Below are 19,521 nucleotides of genomic sequence, written 5' to 3'. Positions count from 1 at the left end.
CCATCTGCTCTACAGCTTAAGAATTAACTGTAAAAGCCTCAGCTTATGCCTGCAGATGCTGTTAAATCAGGTGCTGCATCCTCAGAGCACACACGCTATGAAAGAATCAACTGGAGATTATTATTATTATTATTATTCATTCTCCTGGGTACACTCCTCACAAAATAACATTTACTCACAGGTAAATAAACTGTACCTTCCTTTCAAAATAATAATGCATTCTAGCTATCATTCTAGTCCATACAGTATCCTTCTCTTAATCACATTTTTTCACAAGATTTTCTAAGTCTCTACACAGATGCAGAAAAATCAAATGAGACGAAAACTTTGTTTAGTCTACTTAATAACACATCTGTCTATAAACAAAAGCCTTGTGTGGCTTGGTTTGTGTGATAGCTAAACTCAGTCAGAAGAAAAAGAAAGAGCAGAACAGCAAGTTCAAGAGTATCTTCATATACCAGAAAAAGAATCCAATATTAAAATATACTGAGTTCTGCTTTGAAAGAGTTTTTTCTCCTCCATCTTTTTGGAAGTTTACTCCTTGAAGAAAGAAGTGCTAGGATTGAAGAGAATTCACTATACCTAAAATTTATGACCTTAGTAACTACTTAAAGACACAAACATTTCACACTGTATTGATGGCAGAGAAGCTCTAAATGTGGACTGAATGGGTGCATAGAAAGGTCCTTCTCTCACCACTGTTACCAATACTTTATAACAGAGCAAAAGGGCGTTCCTGTACAGAATAATAAATTCTCATTTTCTAGATATTAATCTTGACATTGTAGCAGAAAACCCAAAAAGTCTAAAGCCGGATCATTGCCAGAATGTTGGCCTTTCATCAGCTGGTGATAAGAGATACAAATCTATGCCTATCAAACCAAGGCCCCACCACTGTGCCACTTTTTTACAATCTGTACGTAGGAACAACAAATATCATTTAGGAAACCTCATCCTTTAGCCAGTTACTGCCTTGTTTTGGAACAGAGCTGTGTTAGGTGCTATGTAGCCCTAACAACATAAAATACATGCTTAAAATTTTCTTGTTAAAACTTTGCAAGTCCACCTTTAGAGCGACAGCTATAAATTGACAGAAGTTTTCTGGTTTTGAATGTTCAAAATCTGTCTCCTATAAACAGTGATACTGCTTAACTCTTCTGTTGCTCATTAGAGTTAATGTGAGTATCCTACAGCCAGGCCAAAGAAAGACTGCCAGTACTTACAGAAAGAAAGGGAGAAAGACACACACAAAAACCAGACAGGTAAAAGACTTTACAACCACTAAAAACAAGACAAATTACAAAAATAAGAATAAAATTGGTGGCAAGAACAGGTCAAAAACCCCAAAACAATAAAAAACATCCTAAACATCCTCCCTCTCTCTTTCAGAGAAACAAAAATCTTATCCTTTATATTTTCATCTGTGACACTGTAGCCACAGATGTTTTTGAACCACTAATACAACAGTGTCTGCTACCTTTCTGATACCCTGCACTTCTCTAACAAGAACACTTCGTGGCTTGCTGAGTGGCCCATTGAATTATTTTTCATTGTAAGCCAAGAGGATTTTGTGACCTAGATCCTGTTTACACTTGTTAAGCCCAAGCTGTTTGCTCATGGCTCATACCAGCAGAAGCACTGAGAGGAAGACAAACTGCGTAGACGGGTTTGCTCTTCTCCATTTAGAGGAAGTAGTCAAGCCTTTACCTTACCTGCATGAAAAGGGAGGTAAGAGGAGAGGGGGACTTGGAGACCAGAATTATGGCAGTCAATGAAACCAAAGTCAGTCAAACCATAAGCAGTGAGCTTATGGTTTATCTTACATAGGGAAAATAATGCTCAAGCATGAAAGTGTTCTGGACTTACAAGAGTTTGATGTGCCTCTGGTGATCCTGACAAGCTGCTGCAGGGCTAGAGAACATAGAGAAAGAATTTTCCTTGTGTTACAGCCTAGAATACCTGGCTGCAACTATATAAATTCTAATGATATTGTCCTAACTTCTGGAAAAAGAAAAAAAAAAATAAACCTGAAGTCTGAGGAATCTGTTTGGTACAACACACAGCCCTGACATACACGTCAGTTTGTCCTCCAGGCAAATTGCTGGCTGATCCTGGAAATCAGTCTGGGTTTAGACATCTTTGACAAATGCGTATTTTGGTTTATCTTTTAGCACAGGAAGGTGGTTGAAACAGTGAGTGCAATAGGAAGAAATGGTATTCAGTTTAACCCAGAAAGCCACGAGCTATCCAACTTACTGAAGGGCAGTGGTTCCCTGTCAGACACTGTCAGAGGTGAAGACACAGTGTAACTGTGGACACTGAACGACTGTGGTACCTCACAGGATGGCAAAGCAAATTCACTGTCCCAGGGCACCTGGAGCTCCCAAGGGGACAGAAATCACAATCCAATCCAATCCATGTGGAGCTACAATCCTGTAGGATTGTCCCAAAACATACTAGGATGTCTCATTTATTTTCAATATTGCTTTTGCATTGCCAACCTCAACTCTGCTTATTTCCAAACAAACAGAAAAATTGTCCAAATAGAAAAAAGCAAAATCCCAATTTAAAACCCCCAGCATTTATCATGATTATGTCAGTAAATCAGTAGGTTAGTAAGAATTTTTACATGGTAAAAACATACAAATAGTCTCTCCCGGTAGTAGCTCAACACACTGAGAGCCTTGCTGTAACTACCACCTTGTCCTGTAAAAGTTCAGGTTTCATTTTTATGTACAGAATGAAAACGTCTTCAGACCCCTCTGGTTGAAAAGAAAGCCTTCAGAACATGGCCTAAATGTATGGTACATGTACAGAGCATTTTGCATAGGAATTTAGAGACCTCAACTGCTCAAGTCAATCTGGTCACATGCAAGCAACCAGTTCATGCAGCTCTCTGCTTCAGGGGCAGCCACCCAGAGGGCCACATGCAGGCTCCTTGGACACAAAACCACAGGCAACTCCAGTCAAGTATTTCTCAAGTGGATGCCTTGGAGATCAGTGGTATCACTGATTTAATTCTCTGACAAGGAGTAGAGATTCTCCTGCTGCAGTTCCTTCTGGCAGGCTGGCCAGGGCAAGTGAGATTGCTGAAGCAGCAATAAAACTAAAACATTTTCAGGTCTAAAGAATTGAATACTTAGCCCATGGGAAAAGTCTGACAGAGAAAGTTTGGAAGTTACATATTAAAACTGGAACAACCTAAAAATGTCACACAAATGACCCTGCATCAATCTTAATCCACAATGACAGACACAAAAGCTATAATTCAATATATTTTGGAGTACTATTTCTCAAACATTTTGAATGCACCACCCTCCCTTCAGGTTCATTAGTCTTTGCAGAACCTTCCCAAAACTGCTGCTTGGCTGCAGAACAGGAAAGCAACAGTCTTTACTCACAGCAGCTGGGAAAAAGGAAATCCCTGTCAGCACTGACTGGCAGCAGCCAGGTCCCCTCCCTTCAGCAGCTGATCTGCCCGTTTGGCTCTGCCCTGTGGCCCCCACCTCCCCTCTTGCCAACAGGACCCATTGCAGCTTTTTGCACTCCCAGTCCTGAAGAAACTGGGAGGGTGTCACAGTGAATCAGCATATTCTTTTTGATTTTTCTATCTAACAATGGATGTAATCAATATGTAATATACACTATCTAAAATTATTTTAAATGTTTAAATGTCAAAACTCTTTGAACCTTTCATTAACACCCTTGGAAGCTGCAATAGAAGTCTGAGAAACATTGCTCCAAAAAAAAAGACATACAATTTTTCAAAAGATAAGCAAAGCTAATACAAAATTTTGGATTTCATTATCTTTCTACAGTATTTGCATCAATAAGCAGATTTTACTACCAATATATTTTTCAAATTGAATCAAAATTACAACAATACATTGAACAAAATGTTTCCAATAATTTTTTTATAATTACAATCATGACATGAAATAATGAGACACTGTAACTAATTCAGAGTTCATTTTAACAGTGCTACAAAGAATGCCCAGTTCCCATGCAGTTAAAAGACAACTAAGTAATTTAAAAACAAACAATTGAGTGTTTTATTCAAATTTAATAATTAAAAAGGATAGGATCATTAGTTCTAGTCATAAATGATGAAAACAGTATAGCATTGTGTCTAGATGAATGAAGGAGGCAATATAATCAAATAAGAAAATATAATGAATAAAAATAATAAAAGCATCATTTTCTTTCAAACAAAGGGCTTCTTATTGTTGCCTTTGCTTCTTAGGAAAATGAAAAGCTCAATGTGTAACAGTGGAAATATGATGCACATCTAATCCAAAACAAACTCTGTTAGAAAAACTACAGATACTGAGCTGCTGGTGGCTTTTAAAACAGTACAATTTAATCAAATACAAAACAGTACAGCAAACTATAAAGATATACAGAAGGTGACATTTAAAAAGGCTTGGTGAAGGAGGGCTCAGAAGATTTTTTTCCAAGTCAACACAGCAGATATGGCAGGCAGCTGGACCTGCCCCATCCTCAGGGCAGGAGGAAGAGCCTTCTCCCTGACACCAGCAGGTGCATTCCACATTAACTGGAGCATGGCACAGGTTGCTCTGGCACTCTTTTTCTGTATTGAAAAAGAACTGGATGAAGAGACTTCCACGCTGTAATAAAGTCCATTTTCTTTTGAGTAATTAACAAAGACTTTTCCAGAAGACAAAGGAGGACTTTGCAGCTAGGTTCTTGCTAGTGTTCCGCCAGCAACTTACACAAAATTTCTTATGCTCTGAGAATCTTCTCTATTGAACTTTCCACCTTTATTCCAACAGCACTTGGAGCCTTCCTTTGAAACCTCCCCAGAACAACACAAATTGGAAAGGAGAAATAAAACAGACAATCTAGAGCAGAGGAAATTTATTTTGGTTAGGTTTTGAACTAGACAAAAATTTAGAGAGTTCAAAGATAAAATCACCTCTATATCAAACAAGGAAAATGAAAAAAAAATAAGGGTTAATTGGTTTGTTCACCATATTCAGTAGCAGTCAGAAATACAAATATTGCAAACTGCAATATCATTCTAGGTTCTCACACAATGGATCAGCCTATCAAAAAAAGTTAACTGAACAGAAAATTTAGTAAGGTTTGTCTTGCAGGCATAACACCTTACCATTTATGGTACAATACCATATTAATAAATACTTTCAAATATGCGAAAGGCAACAACTAAATACCCCAAGGCCACAACTGTCTAATTCAACTGTTGAAAAAACAGTAACAAACAACACAGGCTGAAAAATCCCTTGACTTCGCAAATTTGGACATGATTCTAAAATGCATCATGGGAGAACCTTGATTACCAGTAAGAGGTTGGATACTGATGGATATTAAAACAGACAATCAACTCACTGAAAACACAAAAAAAAATCCCCAATCAACCAAACAGCACTTTCTTTAATCAGGACACAAGGGGGGAAAAAAAAGGAGGGTTTTTTTCTGTACTGATTGACCTTAGAGCTGGAATTAGTGCGCTTGTAAATACAAACTCATTATGTAATGGTGCATGGTATAGCCAAAGGCTAATTGTATTATTTTACTGCACATCAAACCATTCAGTTTCAGGATGGCTACATTAGATGCATAATTCTTCTTCTTCTTTCTATCTCTCTCCTACTTCTTTCTATCTCTCTCCTAACCTTTCATATTTATTCTAAGGATAAGAAAATTTATGAAAAGAATAAATATAAGTGTTTCTGCTACAAAGGAAAAAAAACTTCACCAAGAATTAAGAATTAATCAATAATTATGTAGCCTCAATTTAACTCCTAGTTCATGGCAAGACTGCAATGCAAAGGCAGAGCTGTTCAAAGTAAACAGCTAAAAATTCTAAGAAGCATTTATGCCAATTAAAAACCAGTTAACATCTGAATGATCTAAAAGCATTTTCCACACTTGGAGACTGTGAATGTTTGGCTGGCATATGGCTAACCTAGATCATTAACAGTGGGCAGAAAGCTCTCAAACATTTCATTATCAGTTTATAATTTAACTCGTAGGACACCCTGTCACCCACGCACAAACCAGCCCGATGCACTGGTGGTACCTGCACACTGCCTGAGCTGGGACACTCATTGAGCACTTTCCCAGCTCACAGGGATATTTGTTATCTCTCCATTAAGCTTAGTTTGTCATGCAGCTGCAAATGGTAAACTTCATGTTCTTAAACGCAACTGCAGACTGAACAAGCTGAATGTCATTTACCAACAATGCCTCCACATTATTCACTTTAAGCTAAAATTAAGTTTCAGAGGTTCACAATTAAAACATTACATTGTAAATTTTAATGTAAATGAGTCTTCTAATTTAATACACTGAAAAATTTACCTTCTACACCTATGGCATAAGCTATTAAATGTATTGATTGGTGGGATGCATACAAAAAAATCCAGTCTGATTTTGTGTCATCCTCCTTACATTAGGGCACACTTCCACCTTCCACCCTCATTCATAACAATATGATTAGGCTGTGACACCACATTTTTCCTGTGTTCACTCTATTTGCAGACACAAAAAGACCACAGCAGTTTTTTTTTGCTGATGCTATTTCCCATTTTTTCAGAATTTCACTCTATAATCTATATCTCACTCTATTATCTTTTGAATATTTTGCACTTCAACAGAATTATTACTAAGTCACAATTTCCTTATAGCTTGTGTCTGCTGAATAATACATTTAGTTCAATTAACTTAACTCTGGGATGACAGCACATGTGTAACATTCTCAAACATTTCAAGACATCCTGATACGGGAAAACAAGTTAGCATAACCTCCCCTGCTTGCAAAGTTGATGTTAAGCAATGCTTTCCTTTACGTTTTTCTGGTATTTGCTATCACTTTCCTTCCTCTCCTCTCACATTACATCCCAAGCTTTATTAAAGAACAGCTCCTTTATGTGAATCAGGAACATAAAAAATTTCAGAACTGCCATAGCATCAAATTTCAATTGTTACACTTAAGAGTTTTTCAGAAGAATTTTTTTTTCCCAGGCAATTAGTTAAATATAATTTCTTCATATTTTAACAGCTATAAATTTACACTGCACTCGGACTTCTTTTGATGCTTGTTATTGCTAAAATATACAGTACTGATATCACACTTAGGCTACAGTTGAACTTCAATATCAGCTGACTTCAACATCTGTTCAACTCTGATCTGCATAAATCAACAACAGAAATTTCCACATTATGCATCTTCTGAAGTTTGCACTTTACCCTGGAGCTTTGTCCACACTCCGCCTACTTAAGGAAACTGTTGTTTCTCACACTAAAATTATAAATTAAAACAGACACACATATGCCCACTGCACACAAGTGCTGAATGAGGTTCGGGCCTTTTCCTGGTGTCATGTTTGATAAAATCAGAATATCATCATGATACCAGAACTCTATCTGCAATGTTTAACAGTATCTCTATTTGTGCTCTATTTAGCCTTGAAAATATTAATATTTTTCATGCTAACAGCAAGAACTGATCTTCCCACCCCAATACTCCCATTGCCCCCCATTCCCCAAATCTGTAACATTACAGAAAATCACCATCTAGGGTCAATGTCAACCAGTAAAGAAAATCCACATTCAAAGCAGCTGTCCAGATTCCCTTTATCATCAAATGCAGAGAAAGAGGCATGTGCAGGGGCAAATTCACTGTGTCCTAAAGGCAGATCAGTCAAAAACAGGCCAAGATGAATGGATCAGTAATTACTAATGCACATCTCTTGGCCAAAGGGAGTTTAAATGAGAAACCTGAATGACATGTACATATTTACATAGCAGATCTAAAGTTAGATCAGTTGAGTAAGACCCAAGTACCTGTCAGAAACTTTCGATGTGGGGTCTGCAGTGTAATTATTCTGGTAATAAATGATAAAGTGAAGCAAAATGGAGTATTTAGGAGCCTGGTCCAATTAACCTGAAGAAATACCAAACTCACCCATACTCAGGATTTAGACTGAAAATATCTGACTCCATTTAAAGCAATGATGTGAATTTCAAATTTGTATTTATATTCTCACTAAAGCTATGGAAACAGCCTTCAAGTACAGACATTCATACACTCATTTCATGCATCCAGATTTGCACTTTTATCTCCAGATACTAATTTCTGGTTGAAAGTTTTTGTCACATGTGCATTCAGCTGTTTATATCTGAAAGGCCAAAATCCTCAATTATTTAAAATCTTAGTTTCAAAGACTCTAATACATTTCACCATTATATAAATATTTATACACACACACACACACACATATATATATATATATATACACACACACACTTGAAAGAAGTTCTTCATGGCATTAGTTTTTAATGTATCTCCTAATATTTCAAATGGCATAAGACCACAGATAATGGCAGGGGCATTTCCATATCTCATTTTCCTATTGTTCAAACTTTGCAGACGTCTTTTCTCTTTCATATGTACTTAATTTTTAATTAGAACTTTTAGTGTGGTTACAAAAATGTCCCAAAGAATGCACTCTTTATGCAAACAAAATAAATTTCTAAAGAGTATTCTGTTTGAACTGAATGGAAAAAAGGATTATTTGTTGGTTGCATCAGTTAGTTACATGCCTTCATCAGTCTGAACATAGCTTTTATTTCCTAGAGTAATCAATCACAGGGACATTTTATCCTAGAGTTAAACATGAAAGCTTTAATGAAATTCTTCCGCAGCTTTCAGCATGTTGCAGATTTACTAAAATTATGTGCCCAGCCAGATATCCTGTGCTATGCCTCCTTACATGCAAGCCTTCGGTCTCAAACACAACTCTGACATAAATACAGCTTTGTTTACATGAGGAAATTTTGATTGTCAAGTGATTTATTGAATACAATCACCTTATAAATTTTCCTATAACTCCATCAGTGAGAACTCAAACATTTTTATCCCCTCTTTTCTGAGGTTATGCTGTACTGAGATCTTCACAAGAAATCAAACTAAAATTTATCATTTGTGAAGTATTGTTTGTCTCTCCTTAGCTAGAAAAGATTATCTACTTTTCTGCATTGTAGAACACTGGGATGGTTATTTTTTAACTTTGAAAAGTTCTAACAGGTTTAATTTCAATTAAGCCTATGAGAACAAATCGCATAGAAATAATTTCAGAAACAATTTTTCAAAGTATACAAGAGTAAATCTATATGCTGCTGAGGATGAAGCACAATAAAGCATCATTGAGATAATCTGTAGTTAAAATGATGGTGTATGACTTATGATTAAGCTTCATTACCTGCAGAGCAAGGGGCTTCCATCTCATATTTTTCAGTAAAGCTGGTGCTGAGGTAAGCATGCTCTGAGGTCGCTTTTTCAAAGTTAAGATAACACCACTCGGATCCTCTCGTAGTGCATTCACCAAATTTTTCAACTGCCACCCCACCTGGTAACCAGTAAAATCATTACAATAAAATTGAGGTACATTATTCAATATGTAATGTTCCCTTTTTAAATAAGATTAGTAAATAACATAAAGGAGTGTATATATATCATAAAGGAGATTAACTCTAGAAATGTCAAAACTTAATTACTGCATAAAAATCACATAAACTAAAATAATTACTATAATGCATTAAGATGTATATGCATCATGTCAGGTTTTAGAATTAATAAACTACTGTTATTTCACTGAAAAATGCACAATTAAATCTCAAGGTGTTTTCAAACTCAGCTCTGGTACACAGACTTTAGAGACTAGAAAGTTAAAAAGCCCTGCCTTTTGCATTGAAAGTTCATTTCAAAACTGAGCATTTTGTACTTTGTGGTTACTATTCAAATGTCACTAACCACATGTAGTCATACACTACTACTCCTAGCAGCTTATGCAGGCACAAACCAGCTCAGGAAAACCTACTCTTCACACTGCTATAAAAATGAAGCCAGAATCACAAGGCCTGTTTTAAAACAGTGTTTCTTTCAGGATGATTTCAGAAACAAATACAGTAAATCAATGACAGAAATACAGTCCAGTCACTACGCATTAGTCCAAAATAAAATTTTCCTAATTACAGCATTTCAAAATATTTTAAAATTAAAACCTTGATTAAAATGGAAAGCAACAAGTTTCTATTTATAAATGCAAGGAGTCTGAATAATTTATTTTGCACTTTCAAGTATTTTAAATACTAAAAAAAGTACTTTAAATACTAAAACATTTCAATTTATGACAATGGTTTTAAGTCTGAATATGGCCTGATTACAGGGTACCTATTGCAAAATGCTTTAGGATAGTAAAAGTATGCTTTTTCAAGTTTGGCACCTAGACTGGCAATACATAGAATCATATATCCCTTCAAAATCTTGGCCTGTAGACCCAGAAAGTGATTATTTCTGTAAATTTGACAGCTTTTCTACCTCTTTTTGCTCTGTCTCCCACCCTTGCCTGGCTAAACAAACAAGTAAATTTCCCTAATTAGTAAATTATCACAGTTATGGCCATTTTCCTTCTTTCACAATTTGTACAAGAAGACTGTCAAGAAGAAAATTATCTAGCTGAGAAAAGGAAAAACAAAGATCTAGAACTTTGAAGTGATAAGGTTATTTTATATTTGAATAATACATTGAAAACTCCCATTAACAGTGTGAACGAAGAGCACAGATGTTCCTTATCACTGGTATAGTGCAACACGACACAAACATATGTTACCAATGCCTAAGCAAGATAATCACATGTAGGTTCTTGCTACTTATTTTGTACCTTATTCCCTATTACACCAAGCATTGGTGTATCACTTATTTTGATTAGTATCACTTCTTTTAACAACTGCTTCTCCCCAACAAACTACCTGAGCCAACACTAATTTTACCAACAACCCTGAATCACAGACATGGCTCAAACCCCATCACCCTTTCTCCAGCTCCTGTGAACCTACCCGTCCTGTTTCCACCACAGCAAAGCCCAATATATCCAGGATGCACTTCTACAGTAAGATTATTGTATGCAAAGAAAAAGGGTATTGATAGCATGCATATTTATAAATATTTTTCAGCTTTCACAGAAAACTTCTAAACATGCTGAAATCCTTATTTTTACTCCTATGTACTAGGCATGTGGATATTAAACTTTGAACAAAATGAAACATTAAATTAACCAATTCCATCTCAATTCCCACATCCCACTGAAGTTTTTCATTGTGTTTCAACAACATTTAAACAAAATATCTTCAAGCCTAGGCTGTGTGTGTAAGGACACTGCAATCTTATTAAAAAAACCCCTTGCTATTTACAATACTGTTTTCTTATTTTAGAGACTCCCACCACAGCTTAGAAGCAATATATTCTCTACAGTTACATCATGTCACTGTGGGCATATGTGAGCTTTCATTTGCTATCCAAAAGAAGGAATCACTGGCCTACAGTTCATGTAAGCTATTTCTGTACCTAAGGTACTGCACACTGTAATTCCCTAATGCAACAACTGAAGAGGGATTAGTGGAGCAGAATCCTGCTGAACAAAGCAGCACAGGGAGCCCTGAGGAGAACATGACCTGACCTCAGTTATGGAGTCAGGATGTAAAGTTCTTCCCAATTAAGTTGGAAGTACACTGCTTGTGAAAACTGTACTTTAAAGCCATGTGTTTCTCACTGAAACAGCCAGAGGAATATAAATAAAATTGGGGCTTTTTGGCTATGCTAGCATTTTAAAAATAATTTTAAATGTACTTTCATACTTTGCAGAGGTAAACTGCCTTGTGTATTTGAAATATGCATTACATTGCAATAAATGGGAGATTATCTAGTCTCTTCATAAGAGTTTGGGGGATTAAAGAAAAAAATAGCTTCAAAGCACTAAATCTGATGTATTTAATTTAGAAGCTCATGAATAAAAACAATTTAACTTAATTTTTCACAGTGAAATTCTGAGTTTACTATAAATTTCAAATGAAGTTCATCCTCTGCTTTTATCTAGCTCCCTGACAAAAGTTTTCTCGCTGTTCAGACAGGCCTTGATGACTCCTCATAATCTGAACAAAAAGAACTAAATTGGCCTAAGAGGAACAAGTCACATAAAAGGTAGTCAATAATCAATTGAAGGAAATCAATGCCCACATAGGAGGCCTGGTTTCCAGCTCCAACATAGTTCAGATACTCTCAAAATTCACTCTGACACAGACAAAACAACTTTTTTTGAGGAGGTCAGGCTGCAAAGCGGAAAAAGCGGGGACTATATCTGGAACTGAAAACTCTTTCAGAATTCCACTTCAGTGACATGTAACCTACCCTTTAACTACAATTTGGTTTTACTCTCTCTAACATCTCCTTTCTCATTACCACAGTTAAAAATTTGCAACTTCTAATCATGAAATTTTTTGGGCAGAATTTTTAAAGTTCCTATCATATCCTTGCCCATGTACTACAAAAAAAGGACAGTAACAAGAAAGTTTCAACACTGGTTTGAAAATTCAATATATACGTAAGAGGACTGTATTAGCAGACTACTTATAGTAAAATAACCTGAGCAATTAATTTTGAGAACAGTGCACTATGCTGACCAGGTGGCCATTTTTATGGGGCAAGGAAGATAAAACAAGCAACAGTAACATAAATTTACATTGTTAAACTAGTGCCCCTGGAAGCAGCAGCCAGGAGAGGTGTCTGATGGCAGCCCAAGCCCAGCGCTGGCTTTTGCTGCCCATGCCTGAATCCCTGTGCAGCTCATGGCCTCCAGGACAGCCACTGGTGCCCTGAGGGTCTGGGTGAGATAGTTTTGCCAACATTAGAGCAGCTCTGCTAGAGGAGTCTGCCAGGGCAGGGAGGGACACAAGGGGTGACCCACACCTATGGACTGGTGGCCCAAGGCCAGATCCACAGTGTTGCTGGGGTGGCACAGGCAGGGGCACCACACTCCCAAAGCAGAGGGAACCCTGCACAGAGACACAGCCTGCACACAGGGTGCCTACGCACCAGCATGAGGCCACCTCCACATTTCTCATTCATTCCACCACGGCATGCCCAGGGACTGTGGCCAGGATGGGAAGCCTCACAGGGTGCTCCAGAGTCACTCAGGACACCCAGGTTCCTTCAGCAGGGCAAGAGAGGCACACGGGAGGGAGCCCTGCACAGCCCTGACACATCCTCCTCCTCTCCTTGCCAAGCACCCACTAACCCAAATCACAGGCAGCTTTAGCAAAGGGTGCTGTTACAAGTCCCCATCCATCACCTGGAAAAAAACATGCTTCTGAGCAAGCTGAGATACATTTAAAAGATCTCTATGCTTCTTTGGCTTTCAGCAAGTCCATCTGGATGACACTATTACAACAGCCTGAAATTAAACTTTTATTTTGAATTCCTATTCTAAATTGTCAAGAATTTCACTTCTAAATAATTAAAAGTTGTTCTTAAATAGGTTTTCCCCCCCAAATTAGTCTATTACCCCCTTATGACAAGCTTAGAAGATTGGCAATAATCTTGCTTTTTCTGGAAGTAACCACAACCATTCATTGAATCTTTTTGTCACTCAGTTGCACTCATGACAGTATTCCCATAGTCCTGTGCTCATTCATGAGTACTGCTGTATGTTATGATGCAGAAAGGAGATCTGTAAAGTATTTGAGCAGGCAGCTCAAATACAATTGGATGGCCCTATGAAATAACCTACAGTCTGAAAAATCTATGACTTGCATCCCCAGAGAACAGCTGCATCAATTAAAAGCAGTGTGCAAACCCAATACACAGTGCAACTGTGAGGGTTGAGAGGGTGGGATAACAGACAAATGGTAAAGAGAACAGATTTCTCATTTTTACAGGCATAATTCTATTCTAAGGGTGACCCTTGAAAGTTACTGAAAGTTTTCTGCATCCATGAAAACAAAACTGGTTTTTTTTCCCATTACTTTAATTATTTCCTAAATTGCAGATTTTGGAAAGGTAAAAGTAGTAATATCTTTACACTTTTGAAGGAAAAATAATACCTTGCTGCTAAATATAGTCTGCTAAGCCATTTCCTATTTTCTAACTATGGGAATATGCAAAAACCACTCTAGTGTCTAATTTTAAAAAGTTCGTGGACTGGAAAGATAACCAAAATTCTTTTTCTTTCAATGTTGCCTGTAATGAGTTGCATGCACCCAGAGTACTTTGACTGATCAACATTTCAGGCTTCAACTTTTCGGCTAAAAAACCTGAACAATTTCTAGAAGCAAAAATGCATTCACCTCAAAAAATAGGTTTTTTTAAAGACTTCCATATCAAACACTATCTTGCATTTAATGAAAAAAATAGTGCATAAGGAAAAAATCCCCAACACTGCACTTCAAATAACAAATATCAAACATAGCACATTGTTCAGCAACTCAGAATCTGACAAGAAATTCAACAGCATCATGCTGTTAAATTAGCAAACTGATTTCCATGAACACTGGCCAGGAACAAGCTCAGTCAGCTACTAGCCCCATGAAACAAATGTTAGTAGCAAGTATCTTCTTCCCTTTCCTTTGCTGCAGATGCCTGAAAAGGTGAAAAATTAATGGAAAGCCATAGGTCTTCTGTCTCCAGAAAACATAACTAGTGAAGAAACCAGAAAAGGATGCTTCCAGCATGGACCACCACAGAGATGAAAGCTGTGTCTGTATGTAGTAGGGCAGGCAGTGTCAGGAGAGCAGATGTCTTTTCAGGGATTTATCCAGGTTCTTAAGCTAGCATGATAATAGCATCCTACTTGCATAATCATTTTCTCCTAAAGAGGAGAGGTTAATAATATTGCAATTGCATAGGCTGCAATTCTAATTAAAGAGTATCTTGGCTACATTATTTAAATCAATGCAATTCTAATTCAATGTTAAAAGTCAGTTCTGTGCATCCTAAAAATGTCACTGATCATACTGCACTGTATCATTGCCCAAAGTCACAACAATACAGTTTGTATGTAAAGTAAATTGAAAAAAAATCATATCTCTTACTTGAATAATTCCTGATATTTCACTAAATCTTCTGCTTACTACCATCAAGCCATGAAATAAGTGATTTTTAAATTCATTTTTGTCTATGTATACTAAAGATCACAATTAAGAGACTTTCCCAAGAATAAACTAAGTTAGGATCCAAATTGAGAGTTGAGTGCAGAAATCACCACCTCTCATTAAACTGCCCTAAACACATTTCCTTGTCAGAACATGTATCTGACCCAGAGCTTAAATTCCACAAGTACAGCAAAGTACCACCATAATTCAACAAACTTGAAAATATTAGTAACATGACTACAGAGCACCTCAGTATAGGAGGCAACCATCTGTATTATCCATGAGGGAACTAAAATTTGATTTATCCAGAAACAGAGAATCAGTTTTGTACTGAAGCTTGGACACTGTTTAATAGCAATGCTTACCTTTCATTTTGTACTGATACAATCAACCTTCAGCTCAGAGCTACCCCATTGCTTTTGAGTCATTGCTAGTACAACATCCTAGAACAAATAAATGAGCATATTTGTTGGAAGACCAGACTCCAGCTTTATGGGTTTGGTTATATATATTTTACAGACATAAAGGTCAGTTACTAGGTACAATTTCTGAGGAAGAAGGGTCTCATTTCCCCATTTTAGGGTATGGCGCTAAAAAATGGGGTTGATTCCAGCTCAGATTTGGTGCACCTCTGAAATTCGAAGCATTTTCCTTCACTTGGGAACCTGCAGTGACTGGTTGTCTGCAGTGTGGCAATTGCAAGGCATCTCTCTCTTCAACCAGGAGCACAGATAACCAGAAAAGACAGCTACTGGCAATTTGGAAGGTTTTTACTCAACTGTCCATCTAGTTTCAGAACATGGATCTCAGCACTTTCTAACTTCAGAAGGACTAAACTCAGTCAAATACTTTCAAATACTACAAAGGTGTTTCAAGCACCAAGATGTGCATAACTTCCATGGGGGCAAAGCACTGTGCTGATGGGACTATGCACACACAAACCCCAATCATGCAACAGGCAAGAAACCTTTAGCTCCTTGCACTGGCATATGGGCAATGAGGGCTCTGGTCCCAATTCCCACACATCACTTTTTTATGTAATATAAATGCAATACAAACTAACACACACTGCAGAGAACAGGGTCTGGGAGCCCTGTTGTGATGAGCAGGCCCTACCCCTTTCTTCAGCAAGGACACAGAAATTAAACTCTTATGAACAAAGGTGCTGCAACCAGAGTCCCTGCTTGGCCTCACTTCCAAGGGCTTCCAAGGAACATATGGAGAGCCCAGGTGCCTTTTCATTTCAGCAGGGATTCTGCCAAAGGACAGTATCTCCCCAGCCTACAAAGAGGCATTTCAGCATCCTTGGGTGGCCTCTGGTGAATGCCAAGAAATCTCAAGTGCCGTCTAAATAGGCACAAAGAGCTGGAGGCAGAATTTAGGCAGACTGGGTCACACCCTGCTGTCCCACAGATTAAGCTGCAGTATGGATGTGGATGGGTTCCCTCTTCCTCAGGAGAGAGGAAGAGCCAAGTTCTCCACACTTCATGTGGCGTAAGGAATGTGCTCTTCAGAAGTGACCCTGCAGTATTAACCCCCAGCCAGATTTGCCTTACAGGAACTCATTTTTGTGGCCCTGTGCTTAATCTCACCATGGGAATTTGACTTGTGTGTGTGTGCATTGCACAGTCTCATCCCCAAATGCTTGTCCGGGAATTACAACAACAAACATATGGAAACATACATGCATACACATATGCATATTTCTTTCAGATTAGATTTACATCATCAAAACTCATTATTTTAGAATGATTCCAGTGAGTCAGTAATTCCAACAGTCTTTGACCTCCCCCAGATTTTCAGTGTATAAATAAACTACTTGAGATCCCCAGCTCAAGTGCTGTTACCCTTGAAACAGATGTTTCTCGAGACTGAATTCATATAGTGAAAATAAATTAAGACATTACATAGAAATTGTCAAAGAAACCCAAAATTAAGGACATTAATGACCAAGCAAACTGAAAAAAAATATCCAAATCGAAAATAAGCCTGTAAGCAAACTTAGTCTGCATCACTTATCTGGGAGGGAGGACAGAGATATGGAGTTAAAAGAATTTGTCTTAAAAATGCAGGAATTATTTAGTCATGATAGAGCTTTTCTTTTTTTTTTTTCATTTTATTTCCATTAAAATCATCAAATATAGACTACGTACTCTGTTCAAGCCACTGAGTTGTTTGAATCCGGTACAGACTTTTTTAAAATAAAAATTAACGTGCTCACAGTAAATCATAGAATTTCCCTTGCTTTATTTTTTCCTCCCATGGGAGCATGGATTTGCTCTTCTTACTGTTTTGATCAATTTTTACAACAACTATCACTGTCTTACACTTCCTCACAGTTAGCTCCTAATTTTATCAGAATAAGACAACAGATTATGCAACAGAACATCAGGCTGGCACCTGAAGATCAGCTGTGTCATGTACACACAGCTGCTACCTGCACAAAGCACAGAAGTAGTCAAAATTATTCCATCCGAACTCATATATGGTCCAGGCTGTGCACAACTGTAATGTCTGTTGTGTTAATATGCACAACATTGAAGACATCTCTCCTTAAGCTTTCATCATCTTTTCTACAGTGTACTTCAATTTTCAGCAATCTCGGTTAAAAGGAAATTATTAGCAGCAGAATAATACCTGCCTTCCTTTTCAAATACACACACCTGTACATACACTAACAGTAAGCCTTTTTAACCTCTTCTTAGGAGACAAAAAGAAGTACATAATCTGTATTCTGTTCTACAGGCATCAAAAATTTTAACAATATAAAACTCTAATTCTACTTAATATCTGCTACCTGGCATAAAAAAATCAATTATATATTCTGAAACAATCATTTTAACTGCAGAATTTACAGTATTCTCACTATAGAGAACATAATGTTCAAATTTTAATTTTAACTGCCTACAAATACAAATTGTACCTAGATTTATAGCCACCAGCAACTACTGAGAATATGAAAATAATTTTCATCAGGAATATATGCAAAACATTTTGGCAGTATATCGTCTTTCAATATTTATGTTGAAAATATTAATACCATTTACAGCACCACTTAGAGGGTTTTTTTTCCTATGGAAATGCTATCATGTGGAGGAAAAAACAAACCAGAAAAAAATCCTCTAAAATAAAACCATTAAAATACATCATCTTCCAGTGTGTTCTGTGCAGAAAGATGAATTTATCAATTAGGTCACAAAAATACTCCACAGAACACTGCTGCAGTTTTTAGCAAACACATCCTCAGGAGTATAGTCCTAAGTATAGCTCGTATAAAAACACTAGACTTGGATATGGACTCAGAAACGTGGCTATTGCCAGTGGTGACACTATGAAGGCCCACCAGTGACACTCACAGAAAAAGTCAATTGGTGTCTGCAGAGGATTTCTTACCACAATTACACTGCTTTTAAAAGATACTTTGGTGCCTGAAAGTCAGCCCAGGTGTGTATTCCTAAACAACAGCTGTACAGAGCAATCTATGTCCTCAACTACTAAAGAATATTTCCCCCCAAAGAAAAATAATTTAAGAACTCAGTATGAATTTTGTCTGCTGAATGTTGTCCCTCTATGTTCATATAATCACACAAGTAAAGTACCAGGGCTCAATAGCAGTAGAGTTGTCCATTCTGGGGTACAGCCAGGACAGAATAAAAGAAATCTGGTTTTGACTGAGCTGTAGGACAGCAAATGACATTTGGTGAGCAAGACCATAATCAGCTGGCAGGGACTACCTCTAGAAATACAATGTATGGGTACTGAGGCCATGTCCCAGTCATATGCGATGAAGACCATCTCTTGTTGCACCAACTTCTTCTTGAAAGAACTTCCTGAAAGGATTTGAACAGCAACATCAGCCTTTCAGTGCTTGACTGTTCACAGCTCCATCAGTTCCACACCAATCCCATGGATGAGGTTTACCGTGCCCAGCACATATTCTAGAGCACCAAACTGCAGCAGAGGGTCAGGACCAGGTGCTCTGGAGCACAGAACCAAGAGCACACTGGATGTGAGATGCCAGTGCCCAGGCTACAGGACCAAATGTGCGACAAAGTATGGACCCCTTATCCTGGCAAACTAGAAAGAGTTTAGGACAGAGCCCTACGAAACTAGGTTACTTCCATAAAGACTTCCATGAACATCTCTGGATAGCCCCATAAAGGTTATAAATGTAAATCCCATCTTTAAAACTAAATATTTTTGTTAACATTTACCAAACTTCCATAAACAGAAAAAGTCCAAGGATTCAGAAAGTATTAAAAGCATGATTTGGGAGCTGTTCCTCTATCTCCTCCTCCATAGAACCCCATGCATGACAGCAATAGAAGGAAATTGAAAAAAAGCTTATTTCCATCAACTTTTATAAACTTGTTGGGGTTTTTTTTGTTCAAGTCAAGCCTCACAAGAAAATAAAAGTACTGTTTTAAATAAAGATGTTATGAATGGAAGCTGTATAAGGTGTCAAACACCTTATGTTAAAAGCTTGGACTGACCTGACTGTCCCCTCCCCTGTACTGTTGATGCTTTAAGTTTTAGCTTTCATATTTTCCA

The 19,521-nt window shown here is 37.4% G+C and overlaps 1 protein-coding gene across 5 annotated transcripts in view; it reads right to left on the bottom strand.

The window, feature by feature from the left end:
* Positions 1-19,521, bottom strand: part of CNKSR2 (connector enhancer of kinase suppressor of Ras 2) — a 205,900-nt gene that overhangs the window by 85,662 nt on the left and 100,717 nt on the right. For 4 of the 5 annotated variants that reach the window (XM_058800636.1, XM_058800632.1, XM_058800633.1 and 1 more), the window contains one exon: positions 9,249-9,395. The exons of the other annotated variant lie outside the window; for it this stretch is intronic. In XM_058800636.1, the coding sequence (XP_058656619.1) occupies positions 9,249-9,395 (147 nt within the window). The remainder of the gene's footprint in view (positions 1-9,248; positions 9,396-19,521) is intronic. 5 annotated transcript variants of the gene reach the window in all.

The sequence above is a fragment of the Ammospiza caudacuta genome, chromosome 2 (genome assembly GCF_027887145.1).
Source record: "Ammospiza caudacuta isolate bAmmCau1 chromosome 2, bAmmCau1.pri, whole genome shotgun sequence".
In the NCBI taxonomy this organism is placed as follows: domain Eukaryota; kingdom Metazoa; phylum Chordata; class Aves; order Passeriformes; family Passerellidae; genus Ammospiza; species Ammospiza caudacuta.
The sequence above is the reverse complement of the archived record's forward strand: the minus strand, read 5'-3'. Positions and strand labels throughout refer to the sequence as shown.